Source organism: Pituophis catenifer, unplaced genomic scaffold (genome assembly GCF_029215685.1).
Source record: "Pituophis catenifer annectens isolate HBS135680 unplaced genomic scaffold, rPitCat1.0.hap2 SCAF_6, whole genome shotgun sequence".
In the NCBI taxonomy this organism is placed as follows: Eukaryota; Metazoa; Chordata; class Lepidosauria; order Squamata; family Colubridae; genus Pituophis; species Pituophis catenifer.
In genome coordinates this window covers 51,602,892-51,626,422 of record NW_027256886.1, presented here as the reverse complement: position 1 = coordinate 51,626,422, position 23,531 = coordinate 51,602,892, and the positions used below count along the sequence as shown (strand labels likewise).

The 23,531-nt window shown below is 34.0% G+C and overlaps 1 protein-coding gene across 2 annotated transcripts in view; it reads right to left on the bottom strand.

Moving 5' to 3' along the window:
• The window catches only part of ATRNL1 (attractin like 1), a 478,418-nt gene that overhangs the window by 273,933 nt on the left and 180,954 nt on the right, over positions 1 to 23,531 (bottom strand). For both annotated transcript variants that reach the window (XM_070944958.1, XM_070944957.1), the window contains one exon: positions 8,321 to 8,382. In XM_070944958.1, the coding sequence (XP_070801059.1) occupies positions 8,321 to 8,382 (62 nt within the window). The remainder of the gene's footprint in view (positions 1 to 8,320; positions 8,383 to 23,531) is intronic.

Sequence of the window (23,531 nt, the reverse complement as noted above, 5' to 3'; positions counted from 1 at the left end):
TATGTATTTTGCTTAGATAAAAGTTAGGCTATGGAAAGAAGTTTTTTTTAAAAAAATTGTAATTGTAAAAAAGGGTAAAGGGTTACTATTTATGCTCAGCATAGTGACAGTTAATTTATGCTCAGCATAGTGACAGTTGGAAGCCACTTCTTTATTATTGTCTTTTTTCCCCTGTGTCTTCTGAACTTCAGGTTTACTTTTTTGTACTTTAATGTTGCTTAATTTTTACTATGTTTACTAAAAACATCAATTAAAGAACAAAAAAAGTCACATAGGTTTCCCAGCTGCAAGTTATTTTCATTTTTCAAGAGTAAGAAATGCAATTACTTATTCAATATTCAAATGTCTTCAATTTATATAGTTTAAAAAGTTTTAAAATTATTCAACCTTTTATTATTTAATATAGGACTTATTAATTTATTTTTGCTAATGTATATTAAAGAAGTAAATATATTAGTTAGTTAATTAATTAGCTAGTTATTCATTTGGTGATTTTTTTAGATTGATTGGCTGTCCAACTGTGTATGCTGATCTAAACAGCATACATGAAAAAATACAAAGTATAATAATATCAAATTACTATGTAAGTCAATAATATTGACAAAAACTACCAAACAAAGTGAAATACAAATCATATAGAATTGGACCTATCAATACACATGCAATCTCCCAAGATGGGTTTATCTATCATTCATGGCCAATGCAAAGAAATTTTAAAAACTTTCTGAATGTCAGAGAAGAAAGGTTCTGAAGGGTAGACACTGCAGTAGAGTTGACATATCTTCTAGTCCAACTGGATGACATTTCTTTAGAAAGGGAACTCTAGCATGCTACCTTGTTAAAATGGATAGCTGGGAGAGTAACTGTAGACAGGTGATGTCATGTAGGAAATATACCTGGAAGCCTAGTCATACCACGGCATTCTTTTTTTTTTTTATTGAAAAAGTTTTTCAAATACAAGTTTTTCCCCCTTTTCCTCCCTTCTTCCCTAACCCCCCCTCACCACCCATCCCCGTGACTTCTTCTTCACAACAATAAGCTAATTCATAATTAATTACATAATATTTTACCATGCCCTTACTCACTCCTCAAAGTACTGACCCTTAGCATAGTATTCTTATAACTCCGCTTTTCTCCGCTTTTCACAATCTACCCTTTTTCTCCTCCCCCAAACTTATAAAATATTATTATTATTACAACAACATAACCTTTACTTTTATATATATTAATTTAACATTTCAAAGCAGCCTTCTCCAAATTTAACATTTATTCAGTTCTATCCAATTCTTCCACTCCCCAAAATATATGACTTAAAAATCCTTTTTCTTAAACTAATCAATCACTAAACTAGCCTATTTCAACCCAGTTTCCTGCAAGATTACCATGCACTACAATTCTAAATATAATCCACTGCCCACTCTGCTAAAATATACATATGTCTATATATACATTCCATTTTATAAAAAGAGAAAAGACAATAACTTTAAATTTATAATTCATTTAGTATCTTCTTTGATGTCTTTCCACTAGATTGTTAAATCCGTCATCCATAATAGGGTAACATAGCATCCTGGTGCAACAGTTTATTCAAAATCTTCAGTCATCTTCTGCCCCCATCAATAATGAATATCCTCATGTATATATAAAAGTAAAAACAACCACCCGAGTGACATTATAATTATATTCCATATAGTTGTAATTGTGGTTTTCATCAGGATTATAAATCCCCATCATCTTAGTGGGTAACAGCCAGATCTTCTGCATGCCCCAGCATGACTCTCTTGCCTTGTAACTCAAAATAGATATAATATATTTATCGGTAAAAGAAATCCAAAATAGATAGTTCAAATCCAACAATGTAAGGCTCTTTCCACATCCCAAAATCACGGCATTGCAGAGATCTGCCACTTTCCTCAAGATAGTATTAAACAATAATTCGCCTCCAATATCTTTTCACATATTCATTTATTTTTTTAAAATCCCTGGCTTCACTGTTGCTTGGTTTAGAAACTACTATTTCTACGAGATCTGTTTCTTTTCTTTTTCTTTTGCGGGTTGCATTTCCATCCAGATTTCCTTCCTACAAGTTGTGTATCAGCTGATCGGTTGTCATTCTGCTTTGTAAATTGATCTTGTTGGTTTTGTTTTATTATCTCATATGTCTTTTCCATCACTTGTATATCAACTGGTTGATTTACGCACTTGTCTGTAAGTTGATAGTTCATCACATTAGAATCAGATGACACTGCTCTCAAATTTATAGACAGTCCAGCTGGGGTATCCAAGGAGTCCAAAGACAGTTTATCTACCACAGCCTCTGTAATTTGATGTTTTCCCTTTATTTCCAACTCCTTTTGCTTGTCCTGTGTTATGCCTAAAGATGTTAAATTTATTTTTAAAATTTTTTGATAAAATTCTTCCGCTTTTTCGACAGTATTCAGTTGGTATCTTACTCCTTGGTGTCTCAATATTAAACCAACTGGGACGTCCCACCTAAATAGAATATTCCTTTTTTTTAACTCATTCACTAGAAAACCAAATTTCTTCCTCTCCATTAACATCTTGGGCGGGAGTTCCTTAAAAATCCAAATCTTTCTTCCACGAAATTGCAAAGCAGAATCATAAGAATTCTGGACAATATTATTTCTAATTTCTTTGTCTGTAAAATAAATCACCACATCTCTAGGCAATTGCCTTTGTTTTGCCAACCAGGAGTTTATTCTATAAATTCTGTCAATCCTGCAAAACACTTCATCAGGTTGAACCTTTAAAATCCCAGCCAGAATTTCAGAAGATATCTTCCTTAAATCATCTCTATCATCTTCCTGCAAACCTCTCAGTCTAATTGCGTATTCTGTAAAATTGTATTGGATCATTAAAACTTCTCTTTCAATCCTCTGTTGTACATTTTCTTCATTAACAGTCTTTTGATCAGCCTCCATTTTAAGTTTGTCTTCTGAACTATTATCCTGAATGTTTGCCAAATCCTTTTTAATTTTTTGGATCTTGTCATCCAAATTCTCCTCAGTTTCTTTCATTTTAGAGTTAGTATTTGCTTCCAACTGAGTCATAAAGTCTGCTAAGCCATTAGCTACTTTTAAAATCTTTCGATCCAAAAAGCCAAACTTAGATTTCACCAATTCACCAATTTCTTTGATTTCCAACTTAAATTTTTCAAGTTGCTGATTCACAATCTCATCCCTTCTTACAATCTCCTCAAGAAGAAATTCTATTATATTAAAGTCAGGTTTCTGAGACTGGAGAGTTAAAACTTGTTGATGTAATTTATTAATGGGGGAATCCCCCCCCCACTGCCTGTTTGTCTAGTTTTATAAGTCTCAGTGCCATTTTTCCACGCAGACAAAATTTACTGGAAAAGAGAGAGAAAAAAAAAACTTTTTTCCAACCAAGATCAATATCAGATCCTCAAAGAGGAAAAAAAAACAGAAAAAAAAAAACAGAAGTGAGAGTGAGATTTTGCCTTCAGTTACAGCCAAAAGTATTCATTCCGCTACTTTGTAATTGAAAACGGAAGGAGTTTCCCTTTCAGCCTCTCTTCAAGCCGCAGCAGGAATCGCCATTTAAAAAAAAACTTTTTTCCCTTCACTTCACTTCTTAGGCAAAATAGAATAAAAAGAATACTTGCGCTTCAGGATCAGAGGTCCAGCTCATATCTTCTTTAATTAATTTATTTGACAGATTTACAGGCTTGCTTTTGCCCCCTAGCTCTGCGTGTAGCAGAGATTTCCCAGAGCCCGGAGCATCGGCTGGGGATACGAGGAGTCTCTTCCGCTCCCTCCCAAAAGTAAATAAAAAACTTTTGGGATTAGGCAGAGGACTCTACCCACCCCAGCCGGCTCTATCTCCATTTCCTAATGGAAACGGAGTTTTTTCGAGCCGCCATTCCGCTGAAAAAGGCAGCTCTTACAGGCAGTGGGTTCGACGATCCCGGAGGAGCGTCCAGCGGGGACAAGCAGCAAACCGGAAGCCATACCACGGCATTCTTAACCAATCATATTTTCCAGATTCAAGGGTAATCTCTCTAATGTATTTTAATAGTTGAACCAGCTGGGTCTCAATCATAAGTTACTACAAGAACAGCTCTCAATTCAGGGATAAATGTAACTGGCATATATGCTAGAATAATGCCAAGCCCTTCGTGGCCAATATTTCTCAAGCAGGAGTTGAGCATTCATGACGATTCCCAAACTGCTCACCACCCTCACCAAATTCTGGATGTGAGAGTGCCATCTGTTCCAGAAGCAGAGTATCTCTCCATTCATGGATGTGAGGGTCCCAACTACCCAGCATTTATCCATTTATATATCCCTTCAAATATCTACTTAACTATGATTGAGTCTAAGTCTGTTCTTACTCATCTATGTCCCTATAACCTACTAAAATGGAGTAGAATATTCCTTCTTATACCAGCTGGGTTTGTGCCAAGGTGGAACTAGAACTCAGAGTTTCCTGATTTTTAGCCTGATACCTTAACTAACACACCAAAGTAGCTTTCTTTAGTGTAACTTTTTTTTAGATTTTCAGAAGTCCTTAATAACTGATATTTTTAAATGTGCAAGGAAAAGCAACTTTGAATTATGGATCCTACATTGGTACTATGCATTAATATAGTTATCCAATATGTAGAACAATTATAAGCAGTGGTGGGCTTCAAATAATTTAACAACAGGTTGTCTGTCCTAATGACCGGCTGGGTAGCATGACCAGGGGGCATGACAACACTCAGCCTCCTGCAACACTCTGCCAGTCAAAATGGGGCATGGAGATTAATTACAAAATGTGGCTTTGCTTTATGACATCCAGATCCAGTGAGCAAGGGGTGTGAACTGCAGAGAAAACACACTTTTGTCTGGTTATAAAGAAATATCCCCAAAGTCAGATGTACGCTAAATGTAGACTGCGTTTTAGCTGCCCACCTCCCCAGCAAACAGCAAATTTTGAAGCTCCAGGTAAAGAAGATTCATTTTAGGATGTCTAACTACAGTTTGCATGTTGGAGGTTCCTTAAAGGAATGCTGCAAAACTGTATTTTAAAGAACATTTGAGGGAGGGCTGCAGAATAGCCCTTCTCTGCCAGAGGCTGTAGAGACCCGGCACCAAGCAAACACTTTTTGTGAAGCAACTGATCAACACTGACAGGGTATATAAAAATAAGAGCAAACTCCACTCCCTTCTAGTACTGATGATGTTACCTAGTTTGGTAATGAAACATCTGCAAGAAAACCATCAAGCTCAGAGAGAACCAAGGAACCCACAGTTCAACCCTGAGCTACAAATATTCTCTTCTATCGATAAACACTCTTTAGTTAGATGGACTCAGAGCATGCATTATATGAGATGGTTCCCAATTAATTTCATTCTAAGTTTTGATATGATTTCTGTAAATATATGGCTGAGTAATGATCCTTCATACATCAAAAAAAAAATACAAATCTAAGGGATAAACAAATAAAAAACAGATTTGAAAAAGAAAAGGCTCAGGAAAGAAAAAGAGTGAAAGTGTAAGAAAGAAAGAGAAAAAGAAGGAAAACTGAAAAAGAATTACTTCCAACTTTCTTTGGTACAGATATAAATAAAAATATATATCAAACTCTTACTCTAAGATTAACATTTGCCCACATTATTTGCATAATCCCTTATTTAATCATCAAAGCCCAGATCAACTTTTAATTTCAGTTTCTGACAAAAAATCCAGTAATGGTTCTTATTGCTTTAATCACTATTTGTTAACTAAACCACAACTGATTTATTTAATTGCACCAAATCTAAATAAAACATAAATGGAAAATCCTAAACTCTAGTGTAGACCCATGCTTCTCAACTTTGGCAACTTTAAAATGTATGGGCTTCAATTCCTAGAATTCTCCAGGCAGCACGAAGTTCGCCCATCTTAAACTTGCCAAGACTGAAAAAAGATGATCTACCGATACAGATTTTTCCATTCCTCTTTTACTGGTTCCCACTTACTTATGAGCAATCATAATGCAAAATTCCCATTTCAAACTTACCCCACAGTAATGATCATGCAAAAATCCCAACTATTTTCCTGCACCACCCTGGAAGCCAAAATGGGGCATGGGGGGGGGGAGTGTGATGCCCTCCCGTGCCCTGTTTTGGGCCTGAAAGGCCTCCTGTACCACCCTGGAAGCCAAAACAGGATACACAGGGGGGGGGACTCCTGGGAGGGGGAAAGAGCAGGGCCAGCTAGAGGTGGGATTAGCTGGTTCTCCAAACAGGTAAAAAATTTAACAACCGGTTCACTTGAATCAGTGCAAACGGCTGCAGCCCACCTCTAATTATAAGTGATCTAATAGTGCATAAATACAGTTATAAAAATAAATGGATTTTAAAAAACCTGGAAGATACCAGGGAGTGAGTTAACACTTCTCTGAGGATGTATACTGTACATACTGTATATATCAATATCATTATTCCCAATATGCACAGTCAAGGATGTGTATATTTGATTATGATGATGAAATCAAATCTGCCCAAATCAAACCATTACAGTCTCATTATTGAAAGTTATGGATTTAATCTACCATGCTGGTCCAGTGTGGGTTGGTAAGTGGATATATTTATAAGCCATCTTGTCCCTTACAGGAGACTGGTTCTCAGATAGATCGAGTAAAAGTTAGAATTGGAGATATATTAATTTAAATTTCCATGTTCATTGTACCATTGAATAAACTAGAGCAGGGGTGTCAAACTGGCAGCCTGGGAGTCGGATGCATCACATGCAGGCCACGCCCACCCCAGCTCCACAAAGTGAAAAAAGTCACAAAACGTCAGGTGACGGCAACTTGATGCCGTCACCTGATGGCAAAGTTTGACACTCTTGAACTAGGGGAAAGGAAGAAGGTTGAGCTCATAGCATTTTCTTTATATGTACACACTCAAGGAACACAAACATAAAAACAAAGCTAAAAATATTTAAAATGTTTAATGAAAATATAAAATAAAATTTAAAACAAATTGTAGTTTCCTGCAGCATTATCCAAATTCTACTAGTAAAATAGACTTCTATTTTGATATGTATCTTTGGCATTCTTAATTAATTCTACCTAGTCCCTGAATGAAATGACAGGAGTAAACTGCAGAGACAGGGGCTGTATATCATTCAGACCTATCTTGATCATAAATGGAAGAACCTGAGAAAACATCAGATAATATAATGAAAGAAACTGAAGATAAGAAAGATAACTTTTCTGACATGGTTCTGCAATATATGCCACTAAGCAGCAGACAAGTAATAAACTTGTGAATTTAATACCATCTGCTTTAAAAAAAAAAAAAAAAGACAAGAAAGTCCCCTAGTTAACATAGAACCAAGATGTTATTTAACATGCTATTGGAACTATCCAGTTTTAAGTCAAGTTCATATTTCAAACCATCAGCAATATTAACAAAGAAGGTTGAACATCCAACTTTAATATTGCAATTGATTTACTGGAATTTTTCAGAATAAATGCAAAAATAACACCGAGTGTATATTTATCCCCAAAACAATAAAGGACATTAAAAGATTCATAGAACTGCTGTGGATAGCATAATATTCTGTTTCCCAATCTTCAATGTAATTTTTCATTCTCAAGCTTCACCCTGATTAATGTTGTGCTAGAACCAATTTTAACAATGGTTTCACTACAATAATACATTCTTTGCTATCTTCTTATAAAATTATGCCCTGGCTGACCATGCACACTATACCATAATATGATTAATCTGCTATATGGAAACATCCCTTGTAGTTTGTTAACAAGTTAATGTATTGAACAGTTGTGATTTATTCATCAAACACAATTGAACCAAGGTACTATGTTGAATGAATCTAGTCTACAAATTGAGCCACAGGGTATCTTCCCTAATAACTCTGTAGAGTGGAAAGAGGCTCTTATGCTGCAAATATTATAAACTGCAGACCCCAAAACCATCCAGAAATAAAAGCCTACTGAAGAAATAAATAAAAGCTGGAAAAAAATTAGAAGAATACCATGCAATACAACCTTAACCTTAAGTATTGGAAGAAAATATTCTGTATGCAAATATTACTGTTTGCCAGGTAAATAGCTAATATGAAATATTAACTATAATTTTGCATAAGTGCATACAATAATATATGTATATTACATACTGTAGAATAATTATAAAAGTACTTACTATGATTGTGATAGCATATTTCTATGCTATCACAAAGTGTTTCAACATTAAAAAGAACAACCAGGGGATATAATATTGAAAGACTTGACATGATGTGATTTAGCAGATTATATTATAAATGATTAAAAATAGAACACTACCTGAAGAAAGTAACAAAAAATTGCACCAGATCCATGATGGTGTTGTGCTGTGAAAACGCAATCTGAAGAGACAGAGAAAGAAATGTGAAATAATGTTAAGACCAATTCTACTAAGAATGTTATAAACATAAATATTCTGAGTAACATATAAATGATACAAATTCTCTTATAAAATCAAACTATTGTCCTTAGTATTCATTAGCTTGCAACATATATAGTATATAACAACATTTTTATTTAGACACCCAGCCCATTCATCTGCCTTGTACAAAGTCTGAAACCCTAGACTAACAGGTGGATACATTTGGAAATATGAAGATAGTAATGATTTCTGAACACAGGGCATCAAATTCCTGAAGTATCAGAAGAGATGGCACATTGTTTAATGATGTTTACTTCTCCCAAAAAAGAAACTGATACCATTTTTCTAGTTTGTCTCCCAAAAGATATGTCCAACAGTACTTCATGAATCTCACCATGTGGAAGGTAGCAGATACGGAATTAATCACACCTCTTTAATACAAGTAGATGAGCTCAGTATTTTCGTAATAAGAGAACAAAGAACTTTCTGGTTGATCAAGTAAAACTGATAAAAACAGAAGACAATGTAGGTAGCGCAAGGTTGAATTGAGTCTTTGATGCTGTATCGGCTTGTTTTCTTCTTAGTAGTGCATTGATTAGGGTTTTGTTTTTGGCTTGATTGGCTGTCTGGTGTTAATCCCTGCTTATCTGGAGGTTGGCTATTGGAGAGAATGTATTCTGGTCTTTTTATGTCCTTCTCAGCTTTTTATTGTGTGTTTTGAAGTGTGAAAATGTCTTTTATCTCTGTGTCTATTGATGCTGATTGGTAAATGGATATACTAGAGTGGTAAGGAAATACATTAAGCAGAAGAATAGCAATAACAACATTCTGAAACATCTTTTCATGCCATCTAACTAAACTGAGGCTTGGATCGTCACTAAATCATAGAATAATTAACTCCACTTTTAGTATTATCTATTTCAAAAAATATTTAGGATTTTTATTATTGTTGTTTATCAGCATATGCTGCTCCTAAGGTCAACCTTGTTTAGGGTTTTAGAGTACATATGCAGAATTTTCAGTAATTATACTTCCAAATGCTTTGCCCATAAGTATTTTATAAATCGCTTAGGGAAGCATATTTTCCCTTAAATCTGATGGCCTCTTTGGACTTAACAAAAGCTAAGCTCTTGTTATTAAACATTACAGCCATGTGTCATAAATACTCACATTGCTTTTTTTCTTGCTATGTCAACACATTTTCTTTCCTGCCCACATAATATTCAGAAATTAATACAATTTTAAGATGTTATGTGTGAAATGCTATGCCTTCCAGTATATACTTTATTATGATAGTTATTTTTTATTCCTATTAGTGGTTTTACTGAAACAGACAATAAATGTATTTCTGTAATTTTAATTTACATGATGAATAGTATATGATGCTAGAAGCTATAAACAATATAATCTTCAACTCTCACTAATAAATTGGCAATAATTTATTTTACATGCAACCTTGAAGTCTACATAAGCACTTTCAGAACTACTATATGGATGGCAACGAACTTGAAATATAAGTCAAAGTAGATAAATAAGAAATAAGAAACAAATAAAGGCTAATTAAATACCCAGTTTAATTGCAGCATATGCTGAAAATAAATATATTCTAATAGCATTATTTCTTTTTCAAAGCTGTACACTTCTCTTCAAACAGTGATTGTAGGAGGAAAGTTGTGTAGTCTATGGTGGCAAAAAATCAGAAGACTGATAACGGCTTTGACATCAGTCATCACAAATAACAACATAGAAAGATATGATAGATCAACTTCTGCAATGGGCAATCAGTCACCAATGGAAAGTTCATAAGCACTTTCCTAATCTAAATTACTACTTCCTAATGTAAATTACTACTCATTACTTAAGGCACCGTACAATTGTTGACAAGTAGCCATATTTTTTATCTCCATAAACTTTTTATTAATACTGATCATGTTGGTGTTTATCAGTACTTTCTTCAGTAGCAAATTCATGGCTTTGTTATGCAAAATTGATCCTTTATTTGACCACTTGGGTTCTTTCCTCCATACTATTCTTATATTTCATTATATAATCTTACATATATTTATTATTATTTATATTTTTCACAACCATGAGATACTTAACAATGTAATCAACTTCCACCACAAAAAGAAAAAGTAACCTTTGGTATTAAAGGAGGAAAATCCTTTATCTAAGACTTTGACAATTTTTTGCCATCCTACATATACTATTTTGGACTACGTGAACTTCTGATATAGCATTTAGGATAACTACTAACTTTCTCAAAGCACTAATTTTCTTATATAAAATGGAAAGGAAAATATAAGCAATTTCCAGCTGATTCTTGTTATAGTGACACTATAACAAGTTCTTTGTTGTCCTACCAATTACAAAGATTTGCTATTTTTTTTAAACAAAATAGTTAATCAGCAGCAGAATGTTACCACGTTTGGGTAATGAAATGTCTGCAAGAAAACAAGGAAGCTAACAGAACACCAAGAACCCCTCAAAATAGTTGGTGACTATGCATTAATATTGTACATGTATTGTTTGTATCATATATACTTTTGTGCATTGAAGAGATGCACAGACTCTAAATGTAGTGTACTTCCCGGCTTCCTTCACATTTATTGCATTGGATGGAGTGGTGGGGAAGCATAGTTTGGCATCTGCAAAATACTGTTTCTATCCTGGATTTCTACTCCAATAAAGGGCATTGAAAGAATATCTGAATGACAGTGAAGAAGATGCACTGAAGCTACTATAACATGAAGGCTTATTGAGTACTGGAAAGATTAAATTGGTCAAACTGCTCTATAAGAAATGGCAAATGAAGAAGGAGGGTACATATGCTGAAAAAGGAGTGAGGAAGATGAAAAAATCCACAAACATGGCAACAATATAACAGATATAATATAGTTTTTGTTCCATAAAAATTATATGAATGTGTCTGTAAAGAGTCTAAGAACAGAGCTTGACTTAAGGAAAATTTTAATATGAAGAGATAATTGCTGTTCAATCGTGTCCAATTCTCAGAAACTCCTTGGATTAACCTCTGAAGTTTTCTTGCCAAGATTTCCAAATTGGTTTGCCATTGCCTCCTTCCTAGGGCTGTGAGATGATGACTAGTTCAAGGTCACCAGCTGGCTTTGTACCTAATGCAGAACTAGAACTCATGGTCTTCATTTTCCAGGCTTTTGCCTTAAGTACTATTGGCATGTATGTATGTATGTATGTATGTATGTATGTATGTATGTACATGCACCCACACATATGTAATATATATGGTGAAAGATTATAAAAATATTAAAATACAATATAACAAGACCAAAAAAATAATAAAAAGTTGCCTTTAAAAATATTTTAAAGGCAAGTGGAGTTGGCAACATCGTAAAGCATAATAAAGAAACAAAAGCAACACTACCAATTGGCTGGATTTACAAATTTAACAATCTTAATTATAGTTTCATGGCTATTGTGATAATATCTTACAACTTGATCACTTGATTAAGATTATTCTAACAGGCTTTTAGTGAGATACCTCTGAAAAGGCTCAGGAATTGCATAGCTACAGAATATGAACCTCACCAATATAGAATTTTACGCCAAGTATTACAATCACTGAACTGTCATGCTTCATTCAAAATACAAGTTTTTAAGTAATGCCCACTTAGGAACAGTCTTGTCAAAACTGAATCTGGAGTTCACATTAGAGGTACTGCAGGCTCCAACCTTATTGCATTTTGCAACACATTTTGCAATGCTGTAAAACAAATGACTTTGACCTGAAGGGATTATAGTTGGCATTATAGATCAGTTATGATCTCAGTTTGGTTTCTGTATGTTTATTTTTATACTTTTTTAATGTTTGTTTTGTTTTGTTTTGTGCTGTCCTGACTCCCAGAGACCTTTAAAACCAATAGACTTAAATATTTTGCAAATATTGGAAGATAAACAGATATCATTAACAGACCCAGTGACAACTAGCTTACTTAAAATATATTTCTTGACCTTGACCACTTCTATTTATAAATATAAAATATATGTTGCCTGAAACTATATAAATGATTATCTAATATTAATGTGTAACCATTGGCAGAGGTAATATAATGATTTTAAAGAAATATAATAAAAATAAATGGACCTTATTGACTAGATAATGAATCATAATGTTAAATAGAGCAAAGAATAAAGAGATTTATTCCAAAATTCAATAATTTGTATAAAAACGTATTATTGGAGAAACTATACTCTAGGGGGGAAAAGATGGAAAATTATTTGTTTATTTACTTATTTATTCCAGTTCATATGCCATATTAATTTGGAGACTGAGAAATAAAACAAGCCAAAAGTAGGCTTAAAGGGATTAGAAATAATACAAACAACTATAGCATCCAACTTGATGTGTCTATATATTGGAGTTCTCAGATTTTCCATCCCACAGGGTCTCCTGAAGACCCTGATAATGAAATACAAAGAACACATATTTTTCAGCATCTGTGCCTGTGAGACAGCCAAGTCTTCTCTTCCAGGAATGCCCCCATGGAAAGTGATCTGAAATACTGCATATGAAAGGACAAAAGGAACACCACTAGGCTGCGTAGAACAGCCAAGCAACAGGAAAATTTTGTTTGGAAAATACAAGAAAACCAAAATCATCAGACACCTCATTTTAGTGATATGCCAACTCTCAAACATTCTTTTTTTCATTCGCAAATAAATGTAATAGGTTTTGTTTTTTTTTGCATATGCCTACTTCAAATGTAAAAATAAACAAATACCAAGGCTAGATACTTCAGTTTGACATTAATTTTTGTCTTCATAGATTCCAATTACCAGATTTAGTATTCATTAAGTCTTTGGCAGTAGTTCTTGATTTAAAATTATAAAATTAAAATTTTACAACTTTAAAAATGCTGATTAGCTGCCACTTTTGTACTCACTGAATGGATGTTCTGTGGGATTTTTTTAAAATAAAAAAGAAATAAAGTAGACCTGTTTACTGCATGTTTGTATATGGGGTGGATCTGTTTGTCTGTCAGTGTAAAAAAGGAGGGCGAAGGAGGGGGGACGGGGGAGGAAAATATGGCTAGATAAAAAAAGCCACCAATTCTACCCTTGTCTGGAAATATAATTTATTATGTTGTTACTAAAGTTTCAGGTCAGGTAATCACCATTAATAAAAATAAGTCTTGTGTTGTATCAGCTCCACTTGGGAGATATGTTTCTCTAGTTCACATAAATGATATAAAATAGGGAACATTCACATTTTCACTCAGACGATAGTTTGCATGCAAAGTGCATAAAGTATTCTAATGCAAAATCAGTTCATCTCTCAATTATTTTTTCCCAGTTTGCAAAATCAGGCAAGTGGAAGCTATACTGAAAGTAGCTAAAGATAGGTCTGGAATGTAGTCTAAAGGTCTTTTATGTTAGCTTTAACCTTTTTTATGTAAAAGAATCAAAACAATTCAACTGAACACTGGAAGCAGCAGTATGTGGGGGTAAGGGGGGATGTTATGGTAGATTGAATGTCACAGTTCAAGCCGGTTGCCTCCTCCATTCCTAATCAAGGAAACTATTGATTAAAATTTATATCTGTATTTCTAGCAGGAAGAAGAAGATCCTGTAAGATATTAAAATCCATATATATGGAATATATATATATATATATATATATATATATATATATATATATATATATATTCCATAAAGAAGGGCGGTATATAAATTTAAAATAAAAAAAAATAAAAATATATGGATTATATATATTATATATATTATATATATATATATATATATATATATATATATATATATATATATATATATATAATCCATATATTTTTATTTTTTTTTATTTTAAATTTATATACCGCCCTTCTTCCTGAGGACTCAGGGCGGTGTACAGCCAGAATTAAAAAACATAAAATACAAATATTAAAAAACAATTAAAATATATATAAATTTGGCCCAAAATTAAAAATACAAACCAATTAAAACATTAAAAACAACAGAATGACAATGCCTTTTGATCTGAAATGAAAATCAGAAAGGAAGCTGGTCGGTATATATATTTGTTCTTAAGCCAGCCCGGCTTGCTGGAAAAAGTGGGTTTTAAGGGCACGGCGGAAGGCACTAAGGTCTTGGATTCTCCTTATCTCTGGGGCAACTGATTCCAGAAGGTAGGTGCCCCCACAGAGAAGGCCCTCCCCCTGGGGGTCACCAGCCTACATTGATTGGCTGATGGCACCCTGAGGAGGCCCTCTCTGTGGGAGCGCACGGGACGATGGGAGGTCGTCGGTAGCAGCAGGCAGTCTCGAAGATAGCTAGGCCCGATGCCATGAGTGCTTTAAAGGTGATAACCAGCACCTTGAAGTGCACCCGGAAGACCACTGGGAGCCAGTGCAGCTCGCGCAGGAACGGTGTTACATGGGAGCGCCATGCTGCTCCCATCACTACCCGCGCTGCTGCATTCTGGACCAGTTGGAGCCTCCGGGTGCTCTTCAAGGGGAGCCTCATGTAGAGAGCGTTGCAGTAGTCAAGGCGAGAGGTGACGAGGGCATGAGTGACTATATATATATATATATATATATATATATATATATATATATATATAATCAAATTCTGACATCAAACATTTCTCATCTCAAAGTAGCATACAACAGAATGACAATGCCTTTTGATCTGAAATGAAAATCAGAAAGGAAGCTGGTCGGTATATATATTTTTTAAACTTTATAAATCTTAGTGCACATTGATGATACTAGTTTTAATCAGGGTCTAATGACACCAAATCAGGATGCACCATAAATAAGAGAATTATAGAGAAGTATATCATATTTTCCTTGAAGACTTCTTAGAACACTAAATTGTATTTCTCATCATATTAAAGGTCCTAATTTCATTCAGAGCAAGGTATTGTTTCTTGTCCTTTCTAACATCTCTAGAAATTCTTTGAATTGGCTATTGTCTGTCCACCTGCATTCTTTAGCATACCTAAAGTTGGTGCCATGGTGGGTTCAGATTTAGAATCAAAGGAGAAGACTAATGACCAGAAGCCGGCTCCAGAGCCAGCTCTGGAAGTGCCAATAGATGAGCCTTCAGCTCCAGTATCTCCAGATGGACTGCTGTCCAAATAAGCAGAGGTGGTGAAGTAGACCAGTACCCAGTAGACACATCTGTTGTGTTATCATCCCAATGCAAGAACTCAGTGGGCTGCAAAGAGAGTAGAGCAAAGGCACTCTATGAGACTGCTCAAGCAGGAGTTTTGACTTGCTAATTGAGCTATACCAGGGCTGCGTCTATTAAAATGGAGCAGTAAGCACAAGCTTACTGTGCTTTATTGATTAGCCTATAGGCCATATCAAAGCACAAAGTTCTATCACCAATAAAATCCTATACAAACATTTTAAAATAAGAGTAGGGTAAAATACAATAGTTATAGGATAAGATACAATATAGTTTAATGCATATAAAATAGAATAAAATGACATGAAATTATATTTCGGTATCACCCTTACAATCTACCCCAATCAGCCCACGTATGCAGATCTCAACCGAACTATTTTGTTTAAGTACTGTATTGTGTTAAATGTTATTTTCAGGTTCTGGCTGCACATAAAGTAAGTTATTTTGATATGGGGATCCCAATGGGTCATTCGTTTGGTATATAGACCAAGATACCTGTCTCTCACCCCCTTACACAATCAACAATCAAATAGGATATGAGCCAGGTCTTCTACCTCTGCTGCTCCGCAAATGCAGAGATGCTCATTGTAGGATAGCAAAAATAATGAAACACCTCTTTGTCTATTTCTTTTCTGTCCCCTTTGCCTGGGACAGAACAGTTGGGATCTTCTTCTGAGTTTGGAATAGATTCCTGTCTTTTCTTTTCAATTGGGTTTTAGGCTGGGATTTAGTACTAAAACAGCCTTGGTTGCATTTGTTGATGACCTGTGACATAGCTGGAATGGCAGTGGTGCCCATCCTTGTGCTCTTTGATCCCTTAGTGGGATCAAAGTATTGATAGTATTTCCATACTATCCACCGCTATAACCTTCTGAGCCAGCTCCATCTATTTTGACAATGTGTAGAACATTAGACATTGCTGAAAGTATTCAAAATAGATATATTTTATTATCGTTCACTTTTATCTTTTATTGTTGGTATAACTAGGCAAACAGTTATATCTATGCTATTGGCAGGAATAATTTGAATATTCCCGAATACAGAAATCATTAGATAAAAGAGTACAACATCCTCAAATTAAGTATTTCTCTCTTCAATCTGTTTGTAAGTGGAATAAAGGAACAACATTACCTAGCTTAATAGGTTTCTGTAGGAGATATAAAAAATAATTAAAGTGATTTCTCCCTATGTGTAGTAGCAACAAACCATTCTGATATTTTACACAAACATTCATATTTTTTTTAATTGTGGACTACCTCCGGTTTTCATTCAAATATTGTGAAGGAACTTAAAAGTTAAATTGTTAATTTTATTGGATGCCACCATGTTTTCCATATGGAGAATTACTTTGGATCCATTGGCTATATGCATGCTTGATTCTACTATCCAAAACTGAAGTTTTGTTTATATTTTATAGCATTCATTAAACATTTCAAAATGCTACAGGAAGCATTATATCATTTGATGACAAGATTGCCTTTGGGGAAGATCTCAATGTCTATCACTGTAATGTATAATTTTATATTTTTTTACTCAAATTTTTTTAGATTATTTCTATCAAAAGCAAACATTTTTCCTTAAGGGACAATGTTTTATTTGTTTTTGTTATTACTCTTACTGTTTGGCTAAATGTTTTGCTTTGGGGCAGCAAGGCATTTGTTTATGATGCATTTGTTACATTTTACAAGTAATTATATATTTTTGAAAAGATGGGTAGAAGAGCTATGAATTTTAATAGAGCATGGAACCTTTTTTGTATTTTTTTCAAAAAATGTGTCAGGGCTTCAGTATACATTCAACATACGTCAATGAATAGAAGAAATGATAACAAATGTGGTTTCTTCTAATTAATTCATAGCTCAACAACAATTATTTCTTGTCTGTGTTAATAAAGCAAAGAAGCAGGTAGGTAAGCACAATTTACAAAAGTAAACATAAACCAATATTATATCAAATATAAGAAGCTTTTTTAAATAATGAAAGAAGGTATTTTTTACTAAAACTATTTGGACATTAAGCATTTGAGGTAGTTTTAGTTGTAATATATATACCATTTAATATTATTGTAATTTTTGTAACAATAATTAGCTTGGCCTTCCACTTTGCCTTATATTTTTATTTTATTAAAAATAATTCCATTAAGTTTGTCAGACTAACACTGCTTTGGGTTCTTGAAGCCTTTTAAAAAGAAACAGAAAAAATTAACTTGCTTAATTAGCTGCAATAGCAGTAAACCAATTACTATATGTAAAAGTTAAAGGTTCCTCTCGCACATATGTGCTAGTTGTTCCTGACTCTAGGGGTTAGTGCTCATCTCCGTTTCAAAGCCAAAGAGCCAGCGCTGTCCAAAGAGGTCTCCATGGTCATGTGGCCGGCATGACTAAATGCCAAAGGTGCACAGAATGCTGCTACCTTCCCACCAAAAGTTGTCCCTATTTTTCTACTTGCATTTTTACGTGCTTTCGAACTGCTAGGTTGGCAGAAGCTGGCACAAGTAATGGGAGCTCACCCCGTTACGTGGCACTAGGGATTCAAACTGCTGAACTGCCGACCTTTCAATCAACAAGCTAAGCTTCTTAGCCACTGAGCCACCATGTCCCCTTACTATATGTAGTAGCAGCAAAAAAATAACAACCTGAAAGTATTCCTGCTAGCTGACTATAGATACACTCAAATTATATATAATTTTAAAAACTGAATATATTTCAGATAGTGTGCAATAAATTAGGAATGTCACTGAAGTTTATAACAATACTGCACAACCTGATGATAGCATTTATAAAATATCATCATCAAGTATACTTTCTTAGTCCAATGGCAAACAGTAATATACAGATTATGTTTCATTTAAATTGCCTGCCTTTCCTGCCACATATTTCAACAAGCATGATTTTGATATTTTTGAATGTCTTTATGATTGCATATTTAAATTATCTGGATCCGTATTACTATCTGTAGTTGTAATAAATGTCAATTTGTGTATCCTATATAAAACAGCAAAAAGGCAACAAGAAACATTTGGTTATTTAGATATACTATATATGGCACCTATCACACTATAATGACTGTACAACATTATAGTACTACCACAAATAGAAATGCCATAGAACTAAGAAAATTAGAAAACAGAACACATATAAAACCTAACATGACTGCTTGGGTACAAACAGATCTAACAAAGTAAAAAATGCCTCACATGTACCATCTAACAAACCCCATGCCTTCATTTTTGGCAATAGTTATTCAAGAAAACAAACATTTCAGTTGGTATCATGAATCCTAATAAAAATATGCTGGTTTTCCTACTAAAAGGTGACCGTTCACATGAATCAAAGTATTCCTTGATGCAAGGCATTCTGAATTTTACAAGTTCATGATCAATTTAACCAGACTCTCGCTCCTGATATCTAAAGTTGACTGAAACATCTCTGAATAGCAAGACATTCTGATAACTTACCACTAGATAATGGTGACATAATATAGCATCTTTAGTTTGAGTGAGTGTGTTCATAGATCTAAAGGGTGAGGTGAGGAAAATGTCTACCATTCATTAAACTTCTGCTATGTACAACAGTCATCTCGCAACCATTAGATCAAACTGGCTCTATTAAGAGACAGTCACTGATTGTCTGGTCATCTTGCAATACACTAAATATGGGGCTACCATTAAAAGTCACCCAGAAACTTCATCTGGTCCATAATGCAGCAGCATGAGAAATGAGAATGCTTTAGTACCGTGATGACGAATCTATGGCACGTATGCCAGAGGTGACACGCAGCGCCTTCTGTGATGGCACACGAGCCATCATTCCAGTTCAGCTCCACTGCGCATAGGGGTGCACTCTGCTGTGTATGTGCCTCCCTCCGGCCAGCTGGTTTTCAATCTCTGCCATGCATGGCGGGGTGTGGGTTGCGTGGGACTTAACGCGCACATGCACAGGGAGACACATGCAGGTAGCTGTATGCGCATGCTGTGGGTGCGCACATTGCATTTTGGGGGGTTGGGCACTCGGTCTGGAAAAGGTTAGCCATCATTGCCTTAGTATCACATTTTTGCTTCACAAGCTTCAGTAGGTGCCAGTTTACTTCCAGGTGTAATTCAAGATAGTAGTTCTTAGTTATAAAACCCTAAAAGGCATAGGGCCTGTTATTTGAGGGATTGCTTGTCTCCTATAGCATCTGTCCAGCCAATTCAACCTGCAGGATTGGCAGGTTCTGGGTTCCCTTGATTAAAAATGTCATTACTGGGAGCCTGGAAGTGAACTTTCTCTGCAATGTCATACGCCCCCAGAATTCCCCCAAGACCTAAATGGCAGCCACTCTGCTGTTGTTTAAAAGACCCATGAAGATCTGGCCTTATCCAGACTTTCAATGAGGAAAAGAAAGAGACCTCTTGCTTCATCACATCTGCCATCTTTGATCTTTTATTGATTTTACTATAATTTTATTTGTTGTGAGCAACCCAGTCATTGACAGTTTGGCAACATGAGTTCAAACATTAAAAAAATAAGCCTCTTAAAAATATCAAATAATAATAATAATGATAAATTTAATATTTTAAGGGGCTTTTTAATGTTTTTATTTCTAACTTGATATCCTAAAGTACAGTATTATTTTCCTTCCTTCTAGTTGAACTAAATGCTGTCAAAACTTAACTGTTTATTTTCTATTACAAAAGGAAACATGCTTAAAAAATCATATTTTACTTTAAACACCTAAAGGACTGTGCAACATTTAGAAAAGCTTGCTACAATAAAATGTATATTCAAATCCCTTCCCAAGAAATCAGATAATATAAAGCTTGCATTTTCTAAATCCACTCTGCTGAATAAAAAGAAAACAATTTAATAATACAAGGAACAGTTAAGAAGAAATACAAAGGTCATACTTTTCTGTTTCAAAGAACAACTTTTTGAGTGAAGACTCAGGAAAAAAAATTCCACATTCATTTGCTCTTAAGCAGTCTTAAATCTAAAAAAGGGAAAAATAGTTCTTCTTAACCAAAGTATATTAACAGGATTTTGTGTAAGAAACAGCTTTTGTGTAAGAAAGGCTGAGAAACAGCCTTGTCCCTTCTCTGCTGTAGAAAGTAGCATTTGTCGATTTAATAGAAGAAAAACTAATTATGATAATATACTGTAGCTATATTAATAACTAAAAATATAAATTTACATTATTTATAAAATTGTTTTGGATCAACTCTTGGTGGATATTCCAAGTACAAGCTACTTAGCCCAACATTATTTAGCTTTTCTACCCAGATATGCTTTTAACTATTGCCAACTGCTTTTAACCGTTGTCAAATTTAAAATATCAATTCAAGAGAATAGTTCAAACAAATTCTTCCTCCTGGACTTAAAAAAGTGGCTTGTTAAAGTTTAAAAGAAATTTGAGATATGAGATAATGATCTTTGAATGGATTAAATAGCAAGATAGTTTTATATAAAGGGAAGGAACATAAAGTTGGCTAATTTGATCAGGTTTAAAATGGGAGTTCTATTTTGGCTTGCTGATATCTGGACAGGAAAAGGCATTATATACTTGATAAGTTATTAAAATTGGCTCTCCTGAAATGAAATGTGCAATTGTACATATATAACTGTGCCATACTTTTTCTTTTTATTCTACCTTGAACCCCAGGATGACATGGTCACTTCTTCCCAAAATTCTCATTGTTTTTAACTTGTCAACCAGTTCTCTATTGAATAGGACCAGATGCAGTAAAACCATTCTGTTACTCTTCCTTAACTTTCTTTAAAAAATGAAACACTCCACAAGAATTTGCAGTCATAGATAAATTGGTTTTTTTCCCCCAATACATTCTTAGTTAGATGGAGACATATTACTATGTCTCTCCTTCCTAACAGGTTTGGTACTATATAACATTCTTATGATAAATCATTGTTATTTTGTGTTCCATCTATTCTTACCTAAATATTACCTTGCTTGACAATCTTACCTTGTCAACAAGACACTTTTGCACAATTTTCTCAATCTCAATACACTTACTGTATGCATTCCTTCATATATAATACTAGTCTTCTTTCCACCACCACCCCTGCATCTGGACTAATTCTTTCAAATAAAGTATACCTTTCAATTTGTTGTATTCTACTTATTAGTTTTATCACACCAGATCCCATCTAATAGCTACTAAATCTTATTCACCTAAGACTTCCAGTTAAATGCCTATACACTAGATATGAAATACAATTGTATAAAACCATCAGAAATCAGGTCACATCAGAATAGTATGTAACAAACTGAAGCAAAGTTATATGAAAGTCATTTAGAGACCTAATGAAATTAGCATTAGTGAAGCAATGCTCACATATTTTTTTATACTGCACTAGTTTTTAATTGCTTGATTTCTTCCCTTGTCTTGTAATCAATGTTAAATAGAAAAGTTAATACATTTTTCAAAAAATGTCTATTAGCATTTAATTTAGATCACTACTTTTCCATTTAAAGCAAATTGTATGAATCTTTAAAGGACTTAATAAAGTTAAAACATCAAAAAGTTTTGCAAAAGGTTAACATGTTCAAAAATATTATCTTACAAAATTACCTTAGCAGTTCGCAGACAGTTATTCTTTTCAAACAGATCAAGACTTTCTATATGTACTATAGTAGTATGTACTATGTATAACCAAGCAAGGATATGTTGGTTTACATGGGTAAGAGGAAAAGTTATACTGCAGCCTTATTAATTGCTTATATATCTCATTAATTTTAATTTAATTTCAATAAAAAAAAATTCTGAATTTAGATGCATATTTTATCATCTTTATGTGGCTATTTCTAATGTGAACTTTTTAAATCTATAAAGTTGCTATTAGTAAATAGTGCTAATATGCTGAAAAATAAACTTTTTAAAAAGAAATGTTTAATTCTTGAATTATCCTTTGATTTATATAATAACACACCAAACTAACAAAAAAAACTGCAATTATCACATTCATCTTTCAGCATTATATAAACCATGTACAGATAGTCCTTGCATAACAACCCCGATTGAGACCAACAAATTCACCACTAAGTGAAGTGGTCAGTAACCCAAACTGTGCATTCCACCTGCAAAACAGAGAGACCAGATGGTATCATTACAATCAGATCAATATTAAGAATTGAATTAAGAACTAGCAAATAAGAGTACCACTTCCTTTTTACTGTTGCAAGTTATCCTGGCATATTAAAGAACCCAGCTTAAAACCAACTAGCCTTGTTTAAGGGTCTATCACCTCAATCTCTAATTAATTTGCAGCTGCTACTAGTACTTAAAGAACAGCAAGATTATATTAGCAGGCATATTTATTTTTATTGCAGTGTTTTTGTAATGCTCCATAATAACTGCTTACCATTTATACTATTAAACCAATTATGTGTTTATTGAATTGTGTGTTTTCTTCATTTGGATATGCTAATTCCTGCAACATTTTTTTTTTAAAAAAAGTTGATAATGCTTGTTAGTTTTTTCTTAATACAATGTGGAATACCGACCCGAAAACTGCATTTGTTTTTCTCATAACATTGTTTTATTGTACAAACATAAATTCTTATTTTTTATTTCTAAACTTTATGCTACTTCTCAGCTTGTAAACAGGTTTATCATTATTTCTTTTCTTATTTAATCTATAATTTTTTTACCTCTGTGTCTATGTTCCTCTCTGTGTGTTTTGTAGAACTATATTTTCCTAGCTTAACTATTTCATAGCTGTTTTAATATTCCTTCCCCACAACCAAGGTATTTAGTTCTTGTAGTTATTTTTAGTCCTTCTCCATGTGAGAACATGTTTCCACATGCATGCCTTTTATGAAGCAAATTCTCCAATGAAAGAGAGGGTGGAATTGTTTTAAATCTCTTCTCAGGCAGCACCAAAATTCTGGATCCCAAGATAGAAAAATGCCTACTTACTCTAGGAAATGAATTCACCCTTCCACATTATTATAATATAGAAC